The 21388-nt window shown below is 54.8% G+C and overlaps 1 protein-coding gene across 1 annotated transcript; it reads left to right on the plus strand.

Annotated features, from left to right (window-relative positions):
• Positions 1–112: 112 nt before the first annotated feature.
• LOC105491076 (dual oxidase 2) lies at positions 113–21290 on the plus strand. Its single transcript, XM_071066925.1, has 34 exons — positions 113–322; positions 878–965; positions 1236–1321; positions 1590–1754; positions 2350–2537; positions 2737–2938; positions 3045–3211; positions 3613–3673; positions 3802–3898; positions 4346–4436; positions 4706–4808; positions 5375–5538; positions 6100–6275; positions 6880–6998; positions 7374–7511; positions 7703–7816; positions 8007–8209; positions 8501–8686; positions 9965–10190; positions 10277–10370; positions 12326–12516; positions 13034–13103; positions 13470–13553; positions 14082–14260; positions 14418–14648; positions 14826–14925; positions 15954–16003; positions 16271–16398; positions 16621–16774; positions 17954–18186; positions 18418–18576; positions 18918–19073; positions 19319–19447; positions 19738–21290. The coding sequence occupies exons 2-34, from the start codon at positions 892–894 to the stop codon at positions 19858–19860; spliced, it is 4641 nt and encodes a 1546-aa protein (XP_070923026.1). The 5' UTR covers positions 113–322; positions 878–891; the 3' UTR covers positions 19861–21290.
• Positions 21291–21388: the final 98 nt, after the last annotated feature.

A 21388-nucleotide genomic window follows, 5' to 3' on the forward strand; every position in this document is an offset into this window, starting at 1 on the left:
GCGTGGGCGGCGTGCCGCAGGGGTGTCCCAGCCCAGCGGCTTGTCAGAGCGGGAAGAGGTTATGCAAATAAGGGCCCCACCTCCACAGCAGGAGGGTGAGCCCTGGGTCCAGATGCTCACACTCGGCGCAGGTCTGTCCTGAGCAGACACCCACACAGTGGCGAGACCAAGGACCCAGAGAGAAAAGCCACAGTGCAGCCGCGGTGGCTGAGGATCGGCGGAGCTGGATGAGTGAGGTTCGTGAAGGCAAGAAGCAGAGCACAGAAGCAAAGATTTTAAGTGGAAAGAAGACATCTGAAGGCAACATCACCCTAAACCACAGGTTAGATCAGCGTTTAGGACCTGACGTTAGCCCTCGCCCATCATGCACGGGCGTTCATTGCAGAAGGGGAGTTTACTGGGGAAGGGGGGATTCATTGTGGAAGGGTGCTGCAGGTCCCTAGCTCCCAACTCAGTAACCTCTTTCCCTTGCCGGACTCCTGGAGGAGAAGCGGAGCCTGAGGGATTGGGGGCGGGGGTCCGGGTGGTGGAGGTGAGACATTAGAGACATTGAGCGCACCCTGGGAGGCTGGACCAGTCCTGCCCTGGACTGACATGCCCCAGAAGACTCCTGCCCACTGGGTTTCTATGGTCGAGGGTTAACTCTGATGGGGTGGCGGATGGGGAAGTGTCAATGCCTCCAGAGCTGCCGATTGTCCTGTAAAGAGTGGCGTTTGGATGCAGGCCCTCGGTGATGCTTCTAACAGCTACTTTTCAGAAGTGGAAACAGCTGGCGCTCCTCCTCCAGTGCTGGCTGTAGGAACAAGAGGGGAGGGATAGAGGACGCCCTAACAGTGGCCTTCCCATACCACCTACCACCCCCACCCTCACCCCGCAGGCTGCAGGGTTGGCATGCTCCGTGCAAGACCAGAGACACTGATGCTCCTAGGAGCTCTTCTGACTGGACCCCTGGATCCAGCGGGCAAGTATCAGGCTCCTCTAGCGGCGGGGTGTTCCCCAGGATCCCCTGGGAGGTGGGGAGGAGAGAGGTGCGGCAAGCGGCTCCCTGAGTGAGACTGGAAGGTCATTTCGCCGCGCAGCTCAGCGGGATGGGAAACTTCTCAGTGCGGCCGGACACTTGGGTCCCGTTAGGGGCGCTCCGTGAGCTGGGGAAGGACTGGCCAAGGCCTTTGTTGCCAGGGAGGGGTAGCTGGGAGCGTAGTGCTGAGGCGGCCCTTCTCTGTGCCCACAGGCAGTCAGGACGCACTCTCACTGCCCTGGGAAGTGCAGCGCTATGACGGCTGGTTTAACAACCTGAGGCATCACGAGCGTGGCGCTGTTGGTGCGTTCTGCGGGCTCGGGTGTGCTGGGGCCGTGGCTCGCGAAGGTCAGGGGCGCGGGAGGCCCTGAGAGGAGAATATGCGGGGAACACGCGCCCAGCAGCTCCGCTGCCGACACAGCGCACTCTTACGCGCTCCTGGGCCCAAGAGACCCTTGCGAGAAGGTTCTGTCAGTGAAGGGGGATGGGGGTTGAGGGAGGCTTAGGGCGAGGTTTGGGTGATCCTTGGGGATGGAGTGCTTAGACAGAGCCCCACTCCCTGCCTCCGCAGGCTGCCGGTTGCAGCGCCGAGTACCAGCCAATTACGCCGACGGTGTGTATCAGGCTCTGCAGGAGCCGCAGCTGCCCAACCCGCGCCGGCTCAGCGATGCAGCCACGAACGGCACAGCTGGGCTGCCGTCGCTCCGCAACCGCACCGTACTGGGGGTCTTCTTTGGTGAGGGCAAAGGGGGAGACCAGTGGGGTTGATCTGGCGCTCTGCTCAGCCTTGGGGAGGGGCCAGATCCCCTCTGCGAGTCCACAGGAGACCCATCCGAGACTCCCAACCACTTCCTCTCTCTCTAAGCAGCACTTCAAGACTGCCTTCATCTCGGAGAGATTTGGGATGTTGTTACAGAGATATTCACTCCCCTTTCTCTTACGCCTTACTCCAAACTAGGGGTGTCACTGGACCCCCATTATGGCTCTTGGGAACTGAGCTCCCCAGCCACCGCTCTCCTCACCATGTGTTTGTAACCATCTTACCTCTCCCTAGCCCAGAGGGAGGAGGACTGACTTGGGGTACTCCTACATAAATTATATCATTTTGATTCTCACAACAGCTTTATGAATTGGATAGGAAGGGAACTCACTATAGTCTCACTTTGCAGATTAGAAAATTGAGGCTCCCTGGGGCTAACCTGCAGAGCTGGTGGTGGAGCTGGCACTGGGACCTCTGTCTTTTGGCACCTGAGGACCCTTGGAGGCCGCCCAGGCCGTGGGGAGAGCGCGATTCGGACGGTTTGTCACCTATTTGCACCCCATGCCCGCAGGCTACCATGTTCTTTCCGACGTGGTGAGCGTGGAAACGCCCGGCTGCCCCGCCGAGTTCCTCAACATCCGCATCCCGCCCGGAGACCTCGTGTTCGACCCCGACCAGCGCGGGGACGTGGTGCTGCCCTTTCAGAGGAGCCGCTGGGACCCCAAGACCGGACGGAGCCCCAGCAACCCCCGAGACCTGGTGAGGAGGGGAAGGCGGCAGGAAGGGGCCGCACCCCAGTCGGTTGGGACCCAGGCTGCGGGCCTGGCAGGGCCTGGCGGGGAGGGGCGCCCACTTCCCAGCCGCGGACAACCGCCAGGCCCCGGCCTTCCCTGGCCTGCCGCCGCCCACCCCCTCCTCGCCCCCTTACACCCCATCTCACCCGCCGCGTGCCCCGCAGACCAACCAGGTGACGGGCTGGCTGGACGGCAGCGCCATCTATGGCTCATCGCACTCCTGGAGCGACGCGCTGCGGAGCTTCTCCGGGGGACAGCTGGCGTCAGGGCCCGACCCCGCCTTCCCCCGAGACTCACAGAAGCCCCTGCCAATGTGGGCGGCGCCCGACCCCGCCACCGGACAGAGCGGGCCCAGGGGGCTGTACGGTGAGGCCGCCAGGGCGGGACGGGACCGGCTGGGGGTCTGCAAGTGTGGGCTCCCCCGATCACGCTACCGCTCATCTCTTCCCCTGCGCCCCCACGTCGGATGCAGCCTTCGGGGCGGAGCGAGGGAACCGGGAGCCCTTCCTGCAGGCGCTGGGTCTGCTCTGGTTCCGCTATCACAACCTGTGCGCGCAGAGGCTGGCCCGCCAGCACCCAGACTGGGGGGACGAGGAGCTGTTCCAGCACGCGCGCAAGAGGGTCATCGCCACCTACCAGGTCAGCCGTCTGCGCCCCGCGACGTCTCCCCTCCCGCGAGCAAGTCCACGGGAGACTCCGCTGCCCCACGGAGCTCCCCATCTGTGGACAACCTCCACCCAGAAACCCCTCCCCAGACAGCCGAGGTCTAGGGAAGCCCCAGTAAATGATAGGGAGGCACGCGCTGTTTAGAGGAGAAATCTGGCTGGTGATTATTATTTATCACCTCCCAACCCCCTGCTCCCCCAAATCTCCTGGTTCCTTGAGGAGGCAGGCCTCACACCGCTCCTGTTTGAGTTGCTTCTCCCATGACTGACCCTGCCTGGTCCTCATCTCCACCTGGAAGCCGTCCTTGGGCTCAGACCCTTCCAGGCCCCGCCCCATCCAACTGGAGCCTCCCCTCGCCTCTCTCTGCCCCTCAGAACATCGCTGTATATGAGTGGCTGCCCAGCTTCCTGCAGAAAACACCCCCGGAGTATACAGGTGAGGGAGTGGGGGGTGGGAGGGGACCTGTGTTGAGAATCCTGAGGGGACAGGAGACAGGTGGGTGTGATGGGAGGATGTGGAGGCAAGGAGCCTATTTCCCTATCATCTCCATCTCCTTCCTGCAGGATACCGTCCTTTCCTAGACCCCAGCATCTCCCCGGAATTTGTGGTGGCCTCTGAGCAGTTCTTCTCTACCATGGTGCCCCCTGGCGTCTACATGAGGTGAGGGAGGGGCTGGCAGAGAGGGGGCATCACACCAAGAAAGGTGCAGAATGAACTGCCTTGGAGGCTGGGGCCTTTCACACTCCTTTGCAGTTTCACTGGAGAATGGGAAGCAAAAATTTGGGGCCCTGAAACAGAACCCTGGGGTAAGATGTGTGGGCTTAGTAGGGAAATCTCCCCAGCTCTCCTAAGGGCTGAAATTTGGTTGCTGGGTGTAGGATTTGTCCAGCAGCTGAGTCATTCCCTTCCCTCCTCTCTCCACCCTACCTGGACTAGGAGCGCACACTATCTTCAGTAAACACACATTGCCAAATGTCTGCCATGTTCAAGGAAGTTCCTGGGCCGCTGCTCAATCCTATGAACCCCCACTGAGTCCCTCAGCCCACTCAATCCCATCCTTGACTCTTCTCTGAATTCCCTCATCACATCCTTTGTTCTCCATTTCAGAAATGCCAGCTGTCATTTCCGGAAGGTCCTGAACAAGGGTTTTCAAAGCTCCCAAGCTCTCAGGGTCTGCAACAACTACTGGATTCGGGAGGTCAGACTGGGGTCAGGGTCACGGGAAGATGGGTCAAGGTCAGTCTTCACACAGGCTGGGAAAAGCAACAATCCCAGTTCTTGGGTGTTGCTACCCCAGGTTCATGGGAGATGAAGGATAGAGGAAATTATCCGGGGACAACAGCTCAAGAGAGGCTGGAACTGGCCAAGGGCTCTTTGTCCTGGGGTACTAAAGTGGCCCAGGCTGAGAGAGACTGAGTTTTGGGTAGGGGCCCTAGAGCCTATCTTGAGTGCATTGTTTACTTCCAGAACCCCAATCTGAACAGTACCCAGGAGGTGAATGAGCTGCTGCTGGGAATGGCCTCCCAGATTTCGGAGCTGGAGGACAGTATAGTGGTTGAAGATCTGAGGGGTGAGCTCAGAGCCAGAAGGGGTGGATGGTAAGGGGCCAGGAAGCCTGAGGATCCTTCTGGGTTCATCAACAGCAGAACTAGGGCACCCACGATGCAGGAACACAGATACAAACAGAGATTTCAAGGAGTCATAAGAAGAAAATGAACTTTGAACTTTTTTTTTTTTTGCTTAATTTACAGTTTTGTGTTGCTTTTATTTTAAATTAACTGTGAGTATTGATGGGGGGGTGGTACCACAATCTCTTTGGTGCTTAGTTAGGTCTCTAAATTTTTTCATTCAGCCCTGTCTTGAAATTAGGGAGGCATAGGACAGGGTATTTACTGCTTGGTGACTAGAACAGTCTTGAGTCTTAGAGGAGGGGTTTTACTGGAAAAACTGGCCCTGATCACATATGGTGACACTGTGTGGTCACCACACAATGGTCAGCATGGGCACAGATCTCATGTGGATCGCTGGGGGTAGCCAGGAAGGAAGAACCATAGTGCTAATAGTTGGATACAAGGCTGCAGGGCAAAAAAGGGTGGAGAGGACAAAGCCCAAAGTCTGGTCTTCTCTCCTCTTCAGATTACTGGCCTGGCCCTGGCAAATTCTCCCGTACAGACTATGTGGCCAGCAGCATCCAGCGTGGCCGAGATATGGGGCTGCCCAGCTATAGCCAGGCCCTGCTGGCCTTTGGGCTGGACATCCCAAGGAACTGGAGTGATCTCAACCCTAATGTGGACCCCCAGGTCAGGAATACTAATGATAATAATGGCAGCTCAAGCTTTCCTATGGCAATACTGTTCCAAACCTTTACATATGTTGACTCATTTAGTCTACATAATAATATCATAAGGTACATATAATCATTTTCCCCATTTTACTGATGACATAGTTGGTAAATGGTAGAGGCAGGACTTAAATTCAGCCATATGATTCCAGAATCTATTCCTAACCACTGCATTTTACCATTCCTGCAGGGTGGCTTCTGGGTTGGGTGCCATTGTCCTGTTGCTGCAGGGTCCCACTCCAAGGGCTGGGTGCCCCTGAAGCTGCTAATCATTGAGGTCAGGCAGGCTGGTGATAGTCACAGGATACAATCCTCGGGCACCTGACCATGGTCTTACCATGGGTAGGGACACACTGATCCTTCCACCAGACTTGTCCTGCCTGAGGGGGCTTGCCTAGGAAGAGGAAATCAGGTCTGAGCAACAAGCCAGGCAGTTGCTGGGGTCCTACGTCCCAGGGATGGGGCAACAGTGGCTGCCCTCCTCAGCAAACATACACTCACCCCTTCTGTGGTGCCCCAGGTGCTGAAGGCCACAGCTGCCCTGTACAACCAGGACCTATCCCAGCTAGAGCTGCTCCCTGGGGGGCTCCTGGAGAGCCATGGGGACCCTGGACCCCTGTTCAGCGCCATTGTCCTCGACCAGTTTGTACGGCTGCGGGATGGTGACCGCTACTGGTTTGAGAACACCAGGAATGGGTAAGGCTTGCCTGGGTCCCCACCTCAGATTCCTCCTCAGCCTGGGCCCTAGACCTTCTGTCTGGCCTTAGACAGCCCTTATGAGCCCTTGATTCCTAGTCAGTCCACCACACCCTTCCTAACCCCTCTGGATCCCTTTTTCTTTTCTTTTCTCTTTCTTTCTTTTTCTTTTTCTTTCTTTCTTTCTTTTTTTTTTTTTTTTTTTTTTTTTTGAGACAGAGTCTAGCTTTGTCACCCAGGCTGGAGTGCAGTTGCGTGATCTTGGCTCAATGCAACATCCACCTCCCAGGTTCAAGTGATTCTCCTGCCTCAGCCTCCCGAGTAGCTGGAATTACAGGCATGCACCAACATGCCCAGCTCCTTTTTTTTTTTTTTTTTTTCAGTAGAGACGGGGTTTCACCATGCTGGTCAGGCTGGTCTCGAACTCCTGACCTCAAGTGATCCACTCCACTCACCTTGGCCTCCCAAAGTGTTGGGATTACAGGCATGAGCCACTGCACCTGGCCCCTCAGGGTCTCTTTTCTCACCTGGCTCCTTGGGTCTGGGGTTGCTGGAGGCCTGCATTCCCTTCCCATCCCAGTGACTTCTACTTCCTCCAACTTAGGCTGTTCTCCAAGAAGGAGATTGAAGAAATCCGAAATACCACCCTGCGGGACGTGCTGGTCGCTGTTATCAATGTTGACCCCAGTGCTCTGCAGCCCAATGTTTTTGTCTGGCATAAAGGTGAGTGCCCTGGGAGAACACAAGTGAGTGACAGTGGCCAGAGAAGGATCAAGATTGAGGGTGCGGTGGAATCACTTGGTGCTGTCCAGGGAGCCAGGCACCTTCTGTGTTGGGCTAGGAGGCCTGCATTTGGCTGGCTCCCACACCAGGGACCTCAACGAGCACACAAGTTGCACCCTACAGTCAACAAGGGGTGGATGGGGTAGATGCCAAGAAACAGGATGTGGATGGGGACTTTGTGAGGGAGACAGTTTCAGGGAGGTGGGCCTGGGGAAGACAGATGATACCTTGATCCTTTATAGGTTAGAGGGGAAAGAGGTCTGGCCATGCAGTGGGATCCTCAGACTTTGAGATCTTCCATGCCCTCTCCCTCAGGTGCACCCTGCCCTCAGCCTAATCAGCTCACAACCAGCGACCTGCCCCAGTGTGCACCCCTGACTGTGCTTGACTTCTTTGAGGGCAGCAGCCCTGGTTTTGCCATCACCATCATTGCTCTCTGCTGCCTTCCCTTAGGTGAGCTCTTAGGCAGCCTCTCTGCAGACTGGCCCTGCCCCTTGTTTCCCGCTGGCCTGAGGGGCTGGCTATTTGGTACCGTTTCAGACCAGGCTCAAGGAACCTCTGGAAGGGAGGGGCCATAGCCGAAGCCACAGTGAAGCTCTAGGCGAGGAGCTCCCTCCTCACTGGCTCCTTCTGATCCCCTTCAGTGAGTCTGCTTCTCTCTGGAGTGGTGGCCTATTTCCGGGGCCGAGAACGCAAGAAACTACAAAAGAAAGGCAAAGAGAGCGTGAAGAAGGAAGCAGCCAAAGATGGAGTGCCAGGTGAGAAGGGGCTGGGCAGAGGAGGGAGAAGGGAGCGGGGAGGGGAGAGACAGGAGTCTGGGAAAAAGAACCAAGTTACAGAGTGAGAGGAAAGCCAGGGCGCCTTTAGGGTCTTCACAGTGGAATTGACCTGAAGGCAGGGACCTGGGGACATCTACTGAACTACTCAGCCCAATCCTCCCTTCCCCAGCGATGGAGTGGCCAGGCCCCAAGGAGAGCAGCAGTCCCATCATCATCCAGCTGCTGCCAGACAGGTGTCTGCAGGTCCTGAACAGGCGTCTCACTGTGCTCCGCGTGGTCCAGCTGCAGCCTCTGCAGCAGGTCAACCTCATCCTGTCCAGCAACCGAGGATGCCGCACCCTGCTGCTCAAGATCCCCAAGGAGTATGACCTGGTATGGCTCGTCCTGCCTCCCCGGCCTGGGCTGCCCTCACACGACTCCATTATCACAAGCGAGGCCACCTCAGCTACAGACCTCACCTATGACAGCTGCTGCTGGGGAGAGGGGCTCCTTTCAGAGGCCCCCAGACTCAACCCGGCCCCCTTCGGTCACACACCCGGCCCCAGCCTGGATGGATGGGAAGGAGCTTTTCTCCCCTCCCCTCAACCCAAGATCCGTTGAGGGGAGGCTGAAGCAGAAGGTCCAGCAAGCTCCCTGCGTCGGTGCCGCCTTCCTCCCACCCAGGTGCTGCTGTTTAGCTCTGAAGAGGAACGGGGCGACTTTGTGCAGCAACTACGGGGCTTCTGTGTGCGCTGGGCTCTGGGCCTCCATGTGGCTGAGATGAGTGAGAAGGAGCTATTGAGGAAGGCTGTGACAAAGCAGCAGCGGGAACGCATCCTGGAGATCTTCTTCAGACACCTTTTTGCTCAGGTGCCAGGATCTGTGCCTTTTGGAGATGGGCCCAGCCCCAGAAATGGAGGAAACTTGGGCTGGATAGAACACCCTGTGGGTGAACTAAGCTTCCACTCTGGCCTGGAGAGAAATAGTCTTGCGTGAATCCTGGCATTGCCACTTTACTTAGCTCTGTGACCTTAGGCAAGTCACATTATCACTGTTCTGTATCTCTGTTTCCTCATCTATAAAACAGTGATGAAAACTGTATCCATCCCACTGCATTGTTGTGAGGATTCGGTGAGATCATCTACATGCGTGGTCCACAGAGGTTGGGCCCTGGACCCAAGGGCATCAGCCTCACCTGGGAACATGTTAGAAAAGCACCTACCCAGTCAGACTGAACCAGGAACTCTGTGGGTGGGGCCTGGCAATCTGTGTTTTAACAAGCTCTCCAGATGATTCGGATACACTCTTATGTTTGAAAAACATTGTTTTATGTACAGTGCTTATTGGCCCAAGTGCTGGGTCAGTTGTAGGCATTTAACAAATGGTTGTGGCCAGGTGCAATGGCTCATGCCTGTAATCCCAGCACTTTGGGAGGCCGACGTGGGCAGATCACCTAAGGTCAGGAGTTTGAGACTAGCCTGGCCAACATGGTCAAACCCCATCTCTACTAAAAATACAAAAATTAGCTGGGCATGGTGGTGGGCACCTGTAATCCCAGCTACTTGGGAGGCTGAGGCAGGAGAATCGCTTGAACCCCGGTGGCAGAGGTTGCAGTGAGCCGAGATCCTGCCGCTGCACTCCAGACTAGGTGACAGAGCAAGACTACATCTCAAACAAACAAACAAACAAAAAACAATAAATGGTTGTCACATGTGACTTTTAAACATTTTGCACAATGGACAAATCATAGGCACATGGCAGCCTTATCTGAATTGGCAAGAGAGCACAGCCCCAGCCCCTTCCTGCCTGTCTACCATCATGTCTCTACACCTTCTGTCCCCAGTGTAGGCTTTCTCACTTTTCATTCCCCTCAACTTTGCACTTCCCCTTCCATACCCCAGCACCATGCTCACTGTATGAAGTTTCCGGTTCTTGGGCCCAGGGAGAAATGGGCAGGCTGCTAGAGATTTGATTCCCCCATCTCTAGGACAACAGAGGCCCCAGTCAGTATATCTAAGGATCAGGAGAACCTTCAGGGTTCAGCCTTTCTGATTTGGACTTTGGGGAGATGTAAAGGGTCACTGAACTGCTTCCAGCATAGGCTTCACCTCCTTCTCTTTCCCTCCCTCTGCTGCTGCCCAAGTGCAGGTGCTGGACATCAACCAGGCCGACGCAGGGACCCTACCCCTGGACTCCTCCCAGAAGGTGCGGGAGGCCCTGACCTGTGAGCTGAGCAGGGCCGAGTTTGCCGAGTCCCTGGGCCTCAAACCCCAGGACATGTTTGTGGAGTCGATGTTCTCTCTGGCTGACAAGGATGGCAATGGCTACCTGTCCTTCCGAGAGTTCCTAGATATCCTGGTGGTCTTCATGAAAGGTAGGGGGCTGGGAGGTGCCAGGCTATCCAAGAATCTAGGGATCTTTCAGCAAGGAGATGACCTGCATCCCTTTTTCTCTTCCCAGGCTCCCCAGAGGATAAGTCCCGTCTAATGTTTACCATGTATGACCTGGATGAGAATGGCTTCCTCTCCAAGGACGAATTCTTCACCATGATGCGGTATGGGGTGTGCCTTTCTAATCCTGAGACTTCCTGGTGTGTTTCAAACAGGAAAACAGGTTGAGTCAGAGGAGGGCTGGCAAAGAAGCTATGTGGTCATCTGTGTTGAGAGGTGGCCTAGACACTACATCCTAAACTCTCAGAGCATCCACCTTTAAATGTTTACGTGACTGGCTTCTGCCTCTAGGAGAGTCTCTGTCTGGACTGTCAACACCAGCCAGAAAAGTCTCCCTGGTTAAAAAACAAAAACGAAAACCCAACACCAATATGGCCAACAACAAAAATCCACGAATCCCTTTTGGGTGCCCTTGGATCTTTGTGAACTCTTTTACAGCATGCCCAACACTGTGCTTTACCCAATGAAACAGTGAATGGATGACCTTGGTCGCTGCTCCAATATTTATCACTATGATAGTCAGGAACAGAAACGTGGAAGGCTTCTCCATATTCCAACCATTCTTTCTTCCTGCATCTTAAGCCATTTCTGGTTTTGTTGTGCTGGTAAAAAAACAGCTTTGTGCTTCTCATTCCTGAAGACAATGAATGCGTCAGTAACACAGCTCGCCTCCATGCCATAAGGGCAGGGCTTGTTCCCTGTTGAATCCAGCTTCTCCACACTGTGATTGGCACAGTGCAGGCATTTCATACATAACTGAGTAAGACAAAATGAAATAAGTGAGCAAATGAATACAAAGTATAGATGTAACAGCCCACATTATTGTAATTTTTCTATCCTGTTAAGCCTTAACATTGCGTTAAGCATTCACCTTAACTGCTACATTCCTCATATAGTCCAGATACCCTGACCGGACAAGGGCTTCTAAAAGGGCAAAGCTATTGCGGTCTGTAGCTCGCTGGGTATGTCATTGCAGGCCCAGCCCCAGGTGAGGCTCAAGGGAATCTAGGAGAGGGTCCCTGCCTCCAAGGGCTGAGTTCCCACCTTCTTTGTTTGTTTGTTTGTTTTGAGACGGAGTCACTCTGTCACCCAGGCTAGAGTGCAGTGCCATGATCTCAGCTCACTGCAACCTCTGCCACCCAGGTTCAAGTGATTCTCCTGCCTCAGCCTCCCAAGTAGCTGGGATTACAGGTGTGAGCCACCAAGTCCAGCCAGTTTTTGTATTTTTAGTACAGATGGGGTTTCACCGTGTTGGCCAGGCTAGTCTCGAACTCCTGACCTCAGGTGATCAGCCCGCCTCAGCCTCCCAAAGTGCTGGGATTACAGGTGTGGGCTGCCGCACCTGGCGAATTCCCACCTTCTTGTCCTGTAACTCAGTGTGTATCTTGCTTACTGTCGGAGGGACGATGTTTTTAATGTGATGGCTGTGCTTGCTGTGTTGTACCGGCCCAGCATGGCACAGCATTGCTGCCGGACCTACACAAACTTGCATAGTGTGTCTGTTTCCGTCCCGAGGCACAAGCTGTGAATAGAGCTTGGCTATTGCAGGTGCCACTGTGGGTGCTATCAGGTTGGGCATGGAGATGTTCCCACCTGTGCCCAGGGTGTTGGCACAAGGAAGCAGTGGCATTGCAGCTAGGTCCCTCCCTGGCACCCTACTGCCTGGTGCCCCCACTGGACTATGAAAGGGGGAGCCCAGGGGTGATGTGGGAGGCATCAACGAAAGAGAGTGGACAGAGAGCCTGCCACGAGAGAGGGCCATGCACACCCTGGACACAACCCTGCACTCAGTGGACTATCTTCCCAGTTGTAGGTGCCCCCTGTTTGAGGGCTGCTTTCTCTAATTGGTCAAGGTCACTTTCAATTCTGTTCTGCCTTTTGAGTCCATGGCCACCCCACCCAGCTTAGTGTCAGCTGCAGGCTGGATGAGTGCCTTCTCAGTGCCATTTTCCGGGTCACTGGTAACCACATTAGATAATCCAGGGCCTGCCCCACCCTGAACCTACCCAAGCCTGACCTTGCTGGGTGACAGGCTGCTGTGTCTCTGGTCCTCCTCCAGGTCTTTCATCGAGATCTCCAACAACTGCCTGTCCAAGGCCCAGCTGGCCGAGGTGGTGGAGTCCATGTTCCGGGAGTCAGGATTCCAGGACAAGGAGGAGCTGACATGGGAGGATTTTCACTTCATGCTGCGGGACCATGACAGCGAGCTCCGCTTCACGCAGCTCTGTGTCAAAGGTGGAGGTGGAGGTGGTGAGTGTGTGAGGAATGGTTGGTGTCAGGGAGGGGGGCATGTCCTCAAAATGAGAGTTCCCGGTGGGCAGGGCCCAGGGCTTATTCTTTTCTGAGTCCTTGGTACCTAGTACAGAACCAAGCACATGTAATTGGGGTGGCACATGTAGGTGTGCAAGTTGTCTACTGCACAAGGATGCCCACTGAGATCAAGGAGCAGGTTGAAATCTATCCTACACACTGCTCAAAGCCACGGGCATTGGTCTAGGATGTATCTGGCCAGAGGAAGAGGCATTGTTTCTTTTACACAAAGGACCTGCAGGGTTGGATCCACCTAAGAGGACATTCCCTTTCTTGCGCAAAGTTGTTACATTGTCTGCCCTGTGCACAGTGAGTGCTTAGTGTGGGGAAGGAGGGAAACAGGACTGGAGTCAGAGATCTGGACATGACTTTCCCAGAAGGGAGGAGGGTACAGTCTCCTATCCTACCCCACTGCCCTTGTGAGGAAGCCAGTCCTGCCTCTTGTTCTCTTCTCTAGGTATTAGAGATATCTTTAAACAAAACATCAGCTGTCGAGTCTCATTCATTACTCGGACACCTGGGGAGCGGTGAGCAGGAATGGGGCTCTGGCAGGCTGGCCTGGCTGAGCCCCCTGCAGAGAAATGAAGGGAGTAGGACTGGCTGATCAGCCTCGGGTAAAATCAGGCATTTGCCCTTTGAAAGTAGCTCTTGGTAGCACAAAAATTCCAGCTGCCTCTCTCACCCTATGCTGCTCGGATGCTTGGCTCTCTCCCTGCCACTCCAGGCCAGAATCATTCTACAAAACAAATCATGAGATCCTATTAATTCATTTTGCACCTTGCCCCCTGCCTGGTCCCAGGAGCCACTCCCTACCTCTACCCCATGCTCTGACCTGGAAGTTCTTCTCCTGGCTGCAAAGACAAGGGGAGAACAGCCCCATTTCTTTTTCTCAGCTCCCACCCCCAGGGACTGGGGCCACCTGCCTCAGGAGCCCCAGAGCTGGGAGGCCCTGGACTGAAGAAGAGGTTTGGCAAAAAGTGAGTGTTTCCCAAATCCCTGGGCCCAAAGAGACATGGAGAGAAGTCTCAGGGTCCCTAGGCCCCATCTACATATCCTTGACATATAAGGGACCATCCTGAGTCTCATTCCATTTTTGTTCCTGACCTGACTGGGGGGTTATAGCGTTGAGTGACTGTTCATCCTCTTCCAACCTCTGCACCCCGTTCTTCAGGCAAGGGTCCTGGCTCAACAGGATGATAGTAAGGGGTCTCTTGGCTTCTGCCTGCTTTGGGCACAGCCTTGAGGCCTGTGCTGGGATCAGGAAGAAAGAAGGATAGAACAGACAGGAGGAGGGGGAGTAGCAGGGAGACAGCGAGTGGGTGGATGGAGCAAAGGTGGAAGTCAAGGGTTGGAGGAGTAAGAAGTCCGCAGATTGCTTTTTTCCCTTCATCTGTTGTGGCCCGTCCTGATGCCTGCCCGATCCCCAGGTCACCTTTCATGGGGTGGCATTAAGGGAAGGCCAGAGGGCCCTTACCACACTGCTGCCCTGCCTCCCCTTGCTATAGGGCAGCGGTGCCCATTCCCCGGCTGTACACGGAGGCGCTGCAAGAGAAGACGCAGCGAGGCCTCCTAGCCCAAAAGCTGCAGCAGTACAAGCGCTTCGTGGAGAACTACCGGAGGCACATCGTGTGTGTCGCAATCTTCTCAGCCATCAGTGTTGGCGTGTTTGCAGATCGTGCTTACTGTAAGAGTTCCAGGCTGTGGGCAGTGGGCAGGGAGCAGGCCCCGACCCTTGGAGAGGAGTGAAAAGCCCTCTGATCCTAAGAGTCTGCATAGGAGAGCCCAGGGCTCAGGACCCTGGCCTCTTGTGCCAAGCTGATCTAACCTCACTCTGGCTCCAGACTATGGCTTTGTCTCGCCACCCTCGGGCATTGCACAGACCACCCTCGTGGGCATCATCCTGTCGCGGGGCACGGCGGCCAGCGTCTCCTTCATGTTCTCCTATATCCTGCTCACCATGTGCCGCAACCTCATCACCTTCCTGCGAGAGACTTTCCTCAACCGCTATGTGCCCTTTGACGCCGCGGTGGACTTCCACCGCTGGATCGCCATGGCTGCTGTTGTCCTGGCTAGTACGTGACTCCCAGGCTTTTTCCTCTTTGCTGCAGCACCCTGGGTTTAGTTGGGGGAAACAGTGGGGAGATGGAACTCCTTATACCTCCATCTCTCCTCCCCATGCCTCCTCTCCCTCGGGATCGGAGGCAGAGTCTGTCCTGGTTGGCATCTCTAACAGGGTCTGTCTCTTTCAGTTTTGCACAGTGCTGGCCACGCAGTCAATGTCTACATCTTCTCAGTCAGCCCCCTCAGCCTGCTGGCCTGCATATTCCCCAACGTCTTTGTGAATGATGGGTCAGTTCTGGGGAAGGTTTCTCCTGGGACTCACAGGGCGGGCCTAAGGGTATAATAGAAAAAGAAATCGGCAGAGCACAGTGGCTCACACTTGTAAGCCCAACAGTTTGGAAGGCTGAGGCAGGAGGATCGCTTGAGGCCAGGAGTTCCAGAGAAGCCTGAACAATAAAGTGAGACTCCATTTGTAGAAAAAGTAAAAAGATTAGTGGGGCATTGTGGTGCACATCTGTAGTCCTGGCTACTTAGGAGGCTGAGGCAGGAGGATTGCTTGAGCCCAGGAGTTTGATGTTGCAGTGAGCCATGATCAGTACCACTGCATTCCAGCCTGGGCAACAGAGCAAGACCCTGTCTTTAAAAAAAAAAAAAGAAAAAGAAAAAGAAAAAAAGAAATCGACAGTCACAGACACTCAGCAAGAAGCTCAGTGCTAAGCTAGTCCCCTGGGGGAAGCTGAAAGGTAAACTTCTTGCCCTCAGGAAGGAAGCTGGCTGTGATTGGCCAGGAAAGGTGTTTGGGAAATGAAGTCAGAGACCCTTTCTCATATATGCCTGACACACAGCTTGCCATCTCTGCCTTCTATCCATTCACTGGGCAGACATTTATGGAGTGTGTCCCATGTGTCCACCCAGATGCCAGAATAGGGGTGTCAAGATACGTGCAGTCATTCAACAACTACTTACCGAGATTTGCTGTGTGCCTTGTGTTGTTCTAAGCCTAGGGATAGAGCAGTGAATGAAACAAAAATCTCTGCCCTATGGAGCTTACAGAATAATGAACCAGGGACTCAGGGAAGCAGGGGTCAACCACAGTAAGAGAGTTCAGGATAACGCAGAAGGAAAAATTGCTGAGTGCAGAGGGTGGAACCGTGGACGGCTGGGTGCCAAGTTCCTTGGAGGGATCCCTGACCATCTGGGTGGAGGCCCCATACCCTCAGCAGTCAGGGCCAGCAGGAAAGGAGTCATGCTGTGGTGTGACAGTGCTGGAGCCCCTCCTGCCCCAGCCAGAGGCTCAAGGTGCCTTTGCCCCCCAGGTCCAAGCTTCCCCAGAAGTTCTATTGGTGGTTCTTCCAGACCGTCCCAGGTAGGAAATGTGGGATCTGGGGGTTCTGTCTGAGGACTTCTGCTTTTGTCTCCATCTCTCTGTGAATACCCACTTGTCTATAGTGGCCATGGGGTCTGTTTCTAGCCTTCAGGACAAGCCCCAGCTCCATTCCCTCCAGGCAGTCTTTTCTGGGGGCCCTGGAGGGATGAGAGAGGAAGGAGGGCAGGATAGGGGAATGTGCCATTGTCTTTTCAGCCCAAGCTGAAGTCCTGAGACTACTCACTGGCCCTGTCCTCCTGCCCCCAGGTATGACAGGGGTGCTTCTGCTCCTGGTCCTGGCCATCATGTATGTCTTTGCCTCCCACCACTTCCGCCGCCGCAGCTTCCGGGGCTTCTGGCTGACCCACCACCTTTACATCCTGCTCTATGCCCTGGTGAGGGACTTCCCTGGGCCAGCCCATGGAGCAGGGAGCTCAGGATGGGACAGGAAGGTGAAGGAGGGAGACTTGGATCCAAGATCTCAGAATGAGACCTTGAGATTTAAGACCCCAGACCTTAGCCCTATCTCCCCGGCACAGGCCTACTGCCTGGGCAAGAGGGGGTGCCGGGAAGGGGCCTGGCTGGGCCTGAGCTGTACTAACTGGCCATGTCTCCAGCTCATCATCCACGGCAGCTATGCTCTGATCCAGCTGCCCACTTTCCACATCTACTTCCTGGTCCCGGCAATCATCTATGGGGGTGACAAGCTGGTGAGCCTGAGCCGGAAGAAGGTGGAGATCAGCGTGGTGAAGGCGGAGCTGCTGCCCTCAGGTACTAGGCCCTGCCTGACATGGGTTGGGAGTAACGGAGGTCAAATCTTCAGACGTGGGGAGACAGCTCACCAGGCCTCCTGACCCCATTACTGCCTCTGACTCTGTGTCCAAAAACAAACAAAAAAAAACCACTCTCGGAGATTCCTGAAGGTTTCCTGATAGAAGTAGACCAGGAAGGGCTGTGCTTAGCTCCCTGGAGACTTGCAGATGGTGAGAAGTGACCCTGAGAAGAGGCGGCTGATGGTGCATACAGAGGGGTTTGAGGATGGGAAAGGCCCCCACACATGTGACCTGGGTACAGGGAAGCGCAGGGCAGGAAGCCACATATGCCTGTCCCGTTCCTTCTCTCAGAGACAGACAGATGCCCAGATTGCCAGCCTGTTGTTGAGAGTCAGCGTTGGCCAAAGTCGGGATTGGTATCATCATAGAGGGTGGCAAAAGATGATTTTCTGTATCCCAGGACTGTCTAACCTTCAGGACTCACATTGTAAAAAAATTAATGTCACTGCAATATTATTTCAATTGAGATTACTTAGGGACAAAGTCTCAGCGTGGAGTTAGTATGCCTTTCTACTCTCCAGCACTTGCTAATCTCCTTTTTTTAACAGAGAGATCAGGCCTGAGACTCAGCTATGGTCAGATAACAAACAGTATCCAGCTAAAATTTGGTAACAAAATATGTTGTTTTCTACATGGAACACATGATACTGGTTTTCCACTTACCTTAGCAATAAAGTTCCCTGCCAAGACAAATTGAATCGGAAAAGGTAGTTGATTTAAAGAAAAGCATTAGATAGATGATAGTACAGGAGGTGTGTAGAAAGGTAACCCTCAAATGGAGGTTTGATAGCCACTGAGATGGTCCTTGGTGAGCCTGAGTCCTTTTACCCAGCAGGCTGGTATTCAAGGCAGTGCTGTGAGGACTGGGCCTTCCATGGGAAGAGGGAGTAGAGAGGAGGAGAGGGGCTGGAAGAGGGGAGCGGAGAAACCCAGCCCTTGCATTACCTGGAAAACAGAGAAGGGGACCCTCCTACTCCCAGCCCCAGGAGCCCCACCTGTTTAGACCATGTGACTACTCCCCAGGCCTCAGGCGTGTGGAGAGGACAGGCGCCTGTCAGTCCTCAGGTACCAGGAGCAGGCCTTCTGATCTGTGCTTTTCCCTGTCTATGACCTCCAGGAGTGACCTACCTGCAATTCCAGAGGCCTCAGGGCTTTGAGTACAAGTCAGGGCAGTGGGTGCGGATCGCTTGCCTGGCTCTGGGGACCACCGAGTACCACCCCTTCACACTGACCTCTGCGCCCCATGAGGACACACTCAGCCTGCACATCCGGGCAGTGGGGCCCTGGACCACTCGCCTCAGGGAGATCTACTCAGGCCCGAGGGGCAATGGCCGTGCTGGATACCCGAAGGTGCCTGTCACCGGGAACCCTGCTTTTGGGCCTCTGGCACTGGCAGAGGATCTCTACCCTTCCCCATCCTGAGACTAGAAGCTCCAGCCATCCCAAAGCCAGCCTGGGAGAGGGCTGGGGTGCCTCAGAAAAGACTAGGATGTTCTGTATCCTCCCTTTGCCTGTGTCTCCGTTTCTGGCCTCAGAGCTGGGGCAGGGCCAGGCTCATTTCATCTCCCCCTCTCTTGGCAGCTGTACCTTGATGGACCATTTGGAGAGGGCCATCAGGAGTGGCATAAATTTGAGGTGTCAGTGTTGGTGGGAGGGGGCATTGGGGTCACCCCCTTTGCCTCCATCCTCAAAGACCTTGTCTTCAAGTCATCCTTGGGCAGCCAAATGCTGTGTAAGAAGGTGAGCATCCCTCCCTCATTCATCAAATGGGGCATAGGTGGCCGAATTGTGTCCCCACATCACAGTGGTGGAGCATGAGAGAAAGTTCCTGGCTCCAGGACTGAGTCTGAAGGGGTCATTCTTACCCAGTGGTTGAGATGCCAAACTTGGAAGGACGGTGGTGGTGTAGCCAGATGGGCCTCTGCTAGGACCTGTCAGTTGGAAGCCTGGGATCAGGCTGGTGGGTCCTGCCACAGCTTCGGTGTCTGCAGGTGGTCTGGGGCTTTCCAGCCTCTCAGGTGAAGGCACCTGGGATGTAGGGAGGCTGAGCTGAGTCCTGAGCTGCAACCATGTGTCCCCAGATCTACTTCATCTGGGTGACACGGACCCAGCGTCAGTTTGAGTGGCTGGCTGACATCATCCGAGAGGTGGAGGAGAACGACCACCAGGACCTGGTGTCTGTGCACATCTACATCACCCAGCTGGCTGAGAAGTTCGACCTCAGGACCACCATGCTGGTATGTCAGGGCCCACCAGGCAGGGCAACTTGGTGGGCAGATGGATTGGCAGCATAAGGCAGGATGGCCTGGGCAGGTGGGTGGATGGCCAGGCTGAGCTGGCAGGAGGCACAGAGCTGGTGGCCCTGATCCTCAGCCTCCAGCTCCCTCCCCTCCCCAGTCTCTGTCTCCTGGGCTATGTGGGCTGGCTCGGGCTGAGTGCTGGCCCTAATTGTCTTTGGTCTGACCTGCCCCTGTGCCCCCAGTACATCTGCGAGCGGCACTTCCAGAAGGTGCTGAACCGGAGTCTGTTCACGGGCCTGCGCTCCATCACCCACTTTGGCCGTCCCCCCTTCGAGCCCTTCTTCAACTCCCTGCAGGAGGTCCACCCACAGGTCAGTCCCACTCCCTCCCACCCTGGGACTCTGGCCTTCCCCTGCCAGGACATCCTGGCCCGGAAGCACCCTGCCGCTCTGTTCTGAGCAGAGAACTCCACCCGCTTGCCTGGCCCTAGGATGGGGTCAGGTCTTAAAGGGGGACTTCCACCCCCTCCACCTTAAGCCTCCTCCTCAAGGCCTGGATTTGAAGCCCTGGTCATTCCAGCCAGGCTCAGGAAGCAGCTTTTTCCAAGGAGAGTGAGCACCTCCAGGCTGCAGGCCCCCCTCTCTCTCCAATCTCCTGACAGGTGCGCAAGATTGGGGTGTTCAGCTGTGGCCCTCCGGGAATGACCAAGAATGTAGAGAAGGCCTGTCAGCTCGTCAACAGGCAGGACCAAGCCCACTTCGTGCACCACTATGAGAATTTCTGAGCCCGTCCTCCCTGGCTGCTGCTGCCAGTACCCTGCCTTCCCTTCTGTGCACCTAACTTGCCCAACCCTATTGGCAATCTCTCCATCAGAATCCACTTTGGGCCTCAGTGGAGGACTGCAGAGCCCCTCCCAATATTGGGAGCAATATTGGCCCAGACAATTATACAGATGAGAAAAGGCAGGAGACTATGTTCTACAGTTGCAGTGCATGATGACCATAAGTCCACCTAGTTATCAACAGCGTTCCTGCAGCCCTCCAGCCTTCCTGCCCTTACCAAGTGCACAATCAGCCAGGATCTCCTAAAGAAGATAAAGACCACTCCCCACCCCAGCTCAAGCCATGGCGGGTGTGGCAAGCAAAGTGGGGAGGGGACAGTCCCTGCTTGTGACAAGTGTGGAGGTGAAGAGGTACAACAGTGCTTGTCTCCAATGGCCCCCACATCTCCACAGAATCGATGCATTGCTTTGCTATTTGCTTGGCCCGACATTTGAGGGAGGAAGAGGCCAGGATACTCTGGCTGAGAATCTCCTCAGAGCCCAGTGCAGAAACCGTGATGCTTAGAACCTGGACAGCTCGACTGCCTCAACTCTGTCTCCAGGTCTTTTCCCTCTGGGTCCAAAAGGAGCAGCCCTACTTCTACCCCTTCCCACCCCCAAAGTGTCAGCAACCTTGAGGAGGGCACCAGGAAACAAAGATGCCTCCCCAACCCTGATATTCCTGATGTCACCAGTGACACCCACTGCCCTGACCCCTGGGCAGGCCCCTCTCTGCATCTACTGAAGTGGTCCCTGGGCTCTGGGGCTGAAGGATTCCAGCCTCTCTGCCAGATATTCAGAACTCGCTCTCAATTCCCCTCTTCCACATGAGTTGGGTGACCAGCTGTCCTAGTTTGCCCAGGACTCTCCCTGTTTTAGCACTGAAAGTCTCTTGCCCCAGGAAACCCCATCAGTCCCAGGCAGATTGGGACAGCTGGTCACCTTATGCAAGAGCCAGTCTGAAACATCCCCTCCATACTCAACTCTTTAACTTTTCTTTTCGTTTTCCATCTGGCTCTTTCCTAAAAAGCTGAGCTGTAAAATATTTTACATCGACATATAATAAGTAATCATGTACATATTTTACCACGACCCAGGTCAAGACATAGAACATTTCAACATTTCCATCACCCCAGAAAGTTCCCTTGTACCCGCTTCCACTTAGTCTCCCCTAGCTTCTAGAAGCAATCACTGACGTGATTTCTACCAAATCCGGTTTTGGTCATACTAAATGTACTCTTTTGAGATTGGCCTCTTTCACTCACCATAATGCTTTTGTAATTCATCCACGCTTTTGTGTGTATCAGCACTTTGTTCCTATTCCATTGTAGAGATGTACTCCAGCTTGTTTATTCTTCTGTTGATGGACATTTGGGTTGTTTCTAATGTTGAATGATTATGAATAAAAATGCTGTCAGTTTTCTTGTACCTATGTTTTGGTGGCCATCATGCACTCATTTTTCTTGAGTATGTATCTATGAGTGGAATTGCC

Source organism: Macaca nemestrina, chromosome 7, assembly GCF_043159975.1.
Source record: "Macaca nemestrina isolate mMacNem1 chromosome 7, mMacNem.hap1, whole genome shotgun sequence".
NCBI lineage: Eukaryota > Metazoa > Chordata > Mammalia > Primates > Cercopithecidae > Macaca > Macaca nemestrina.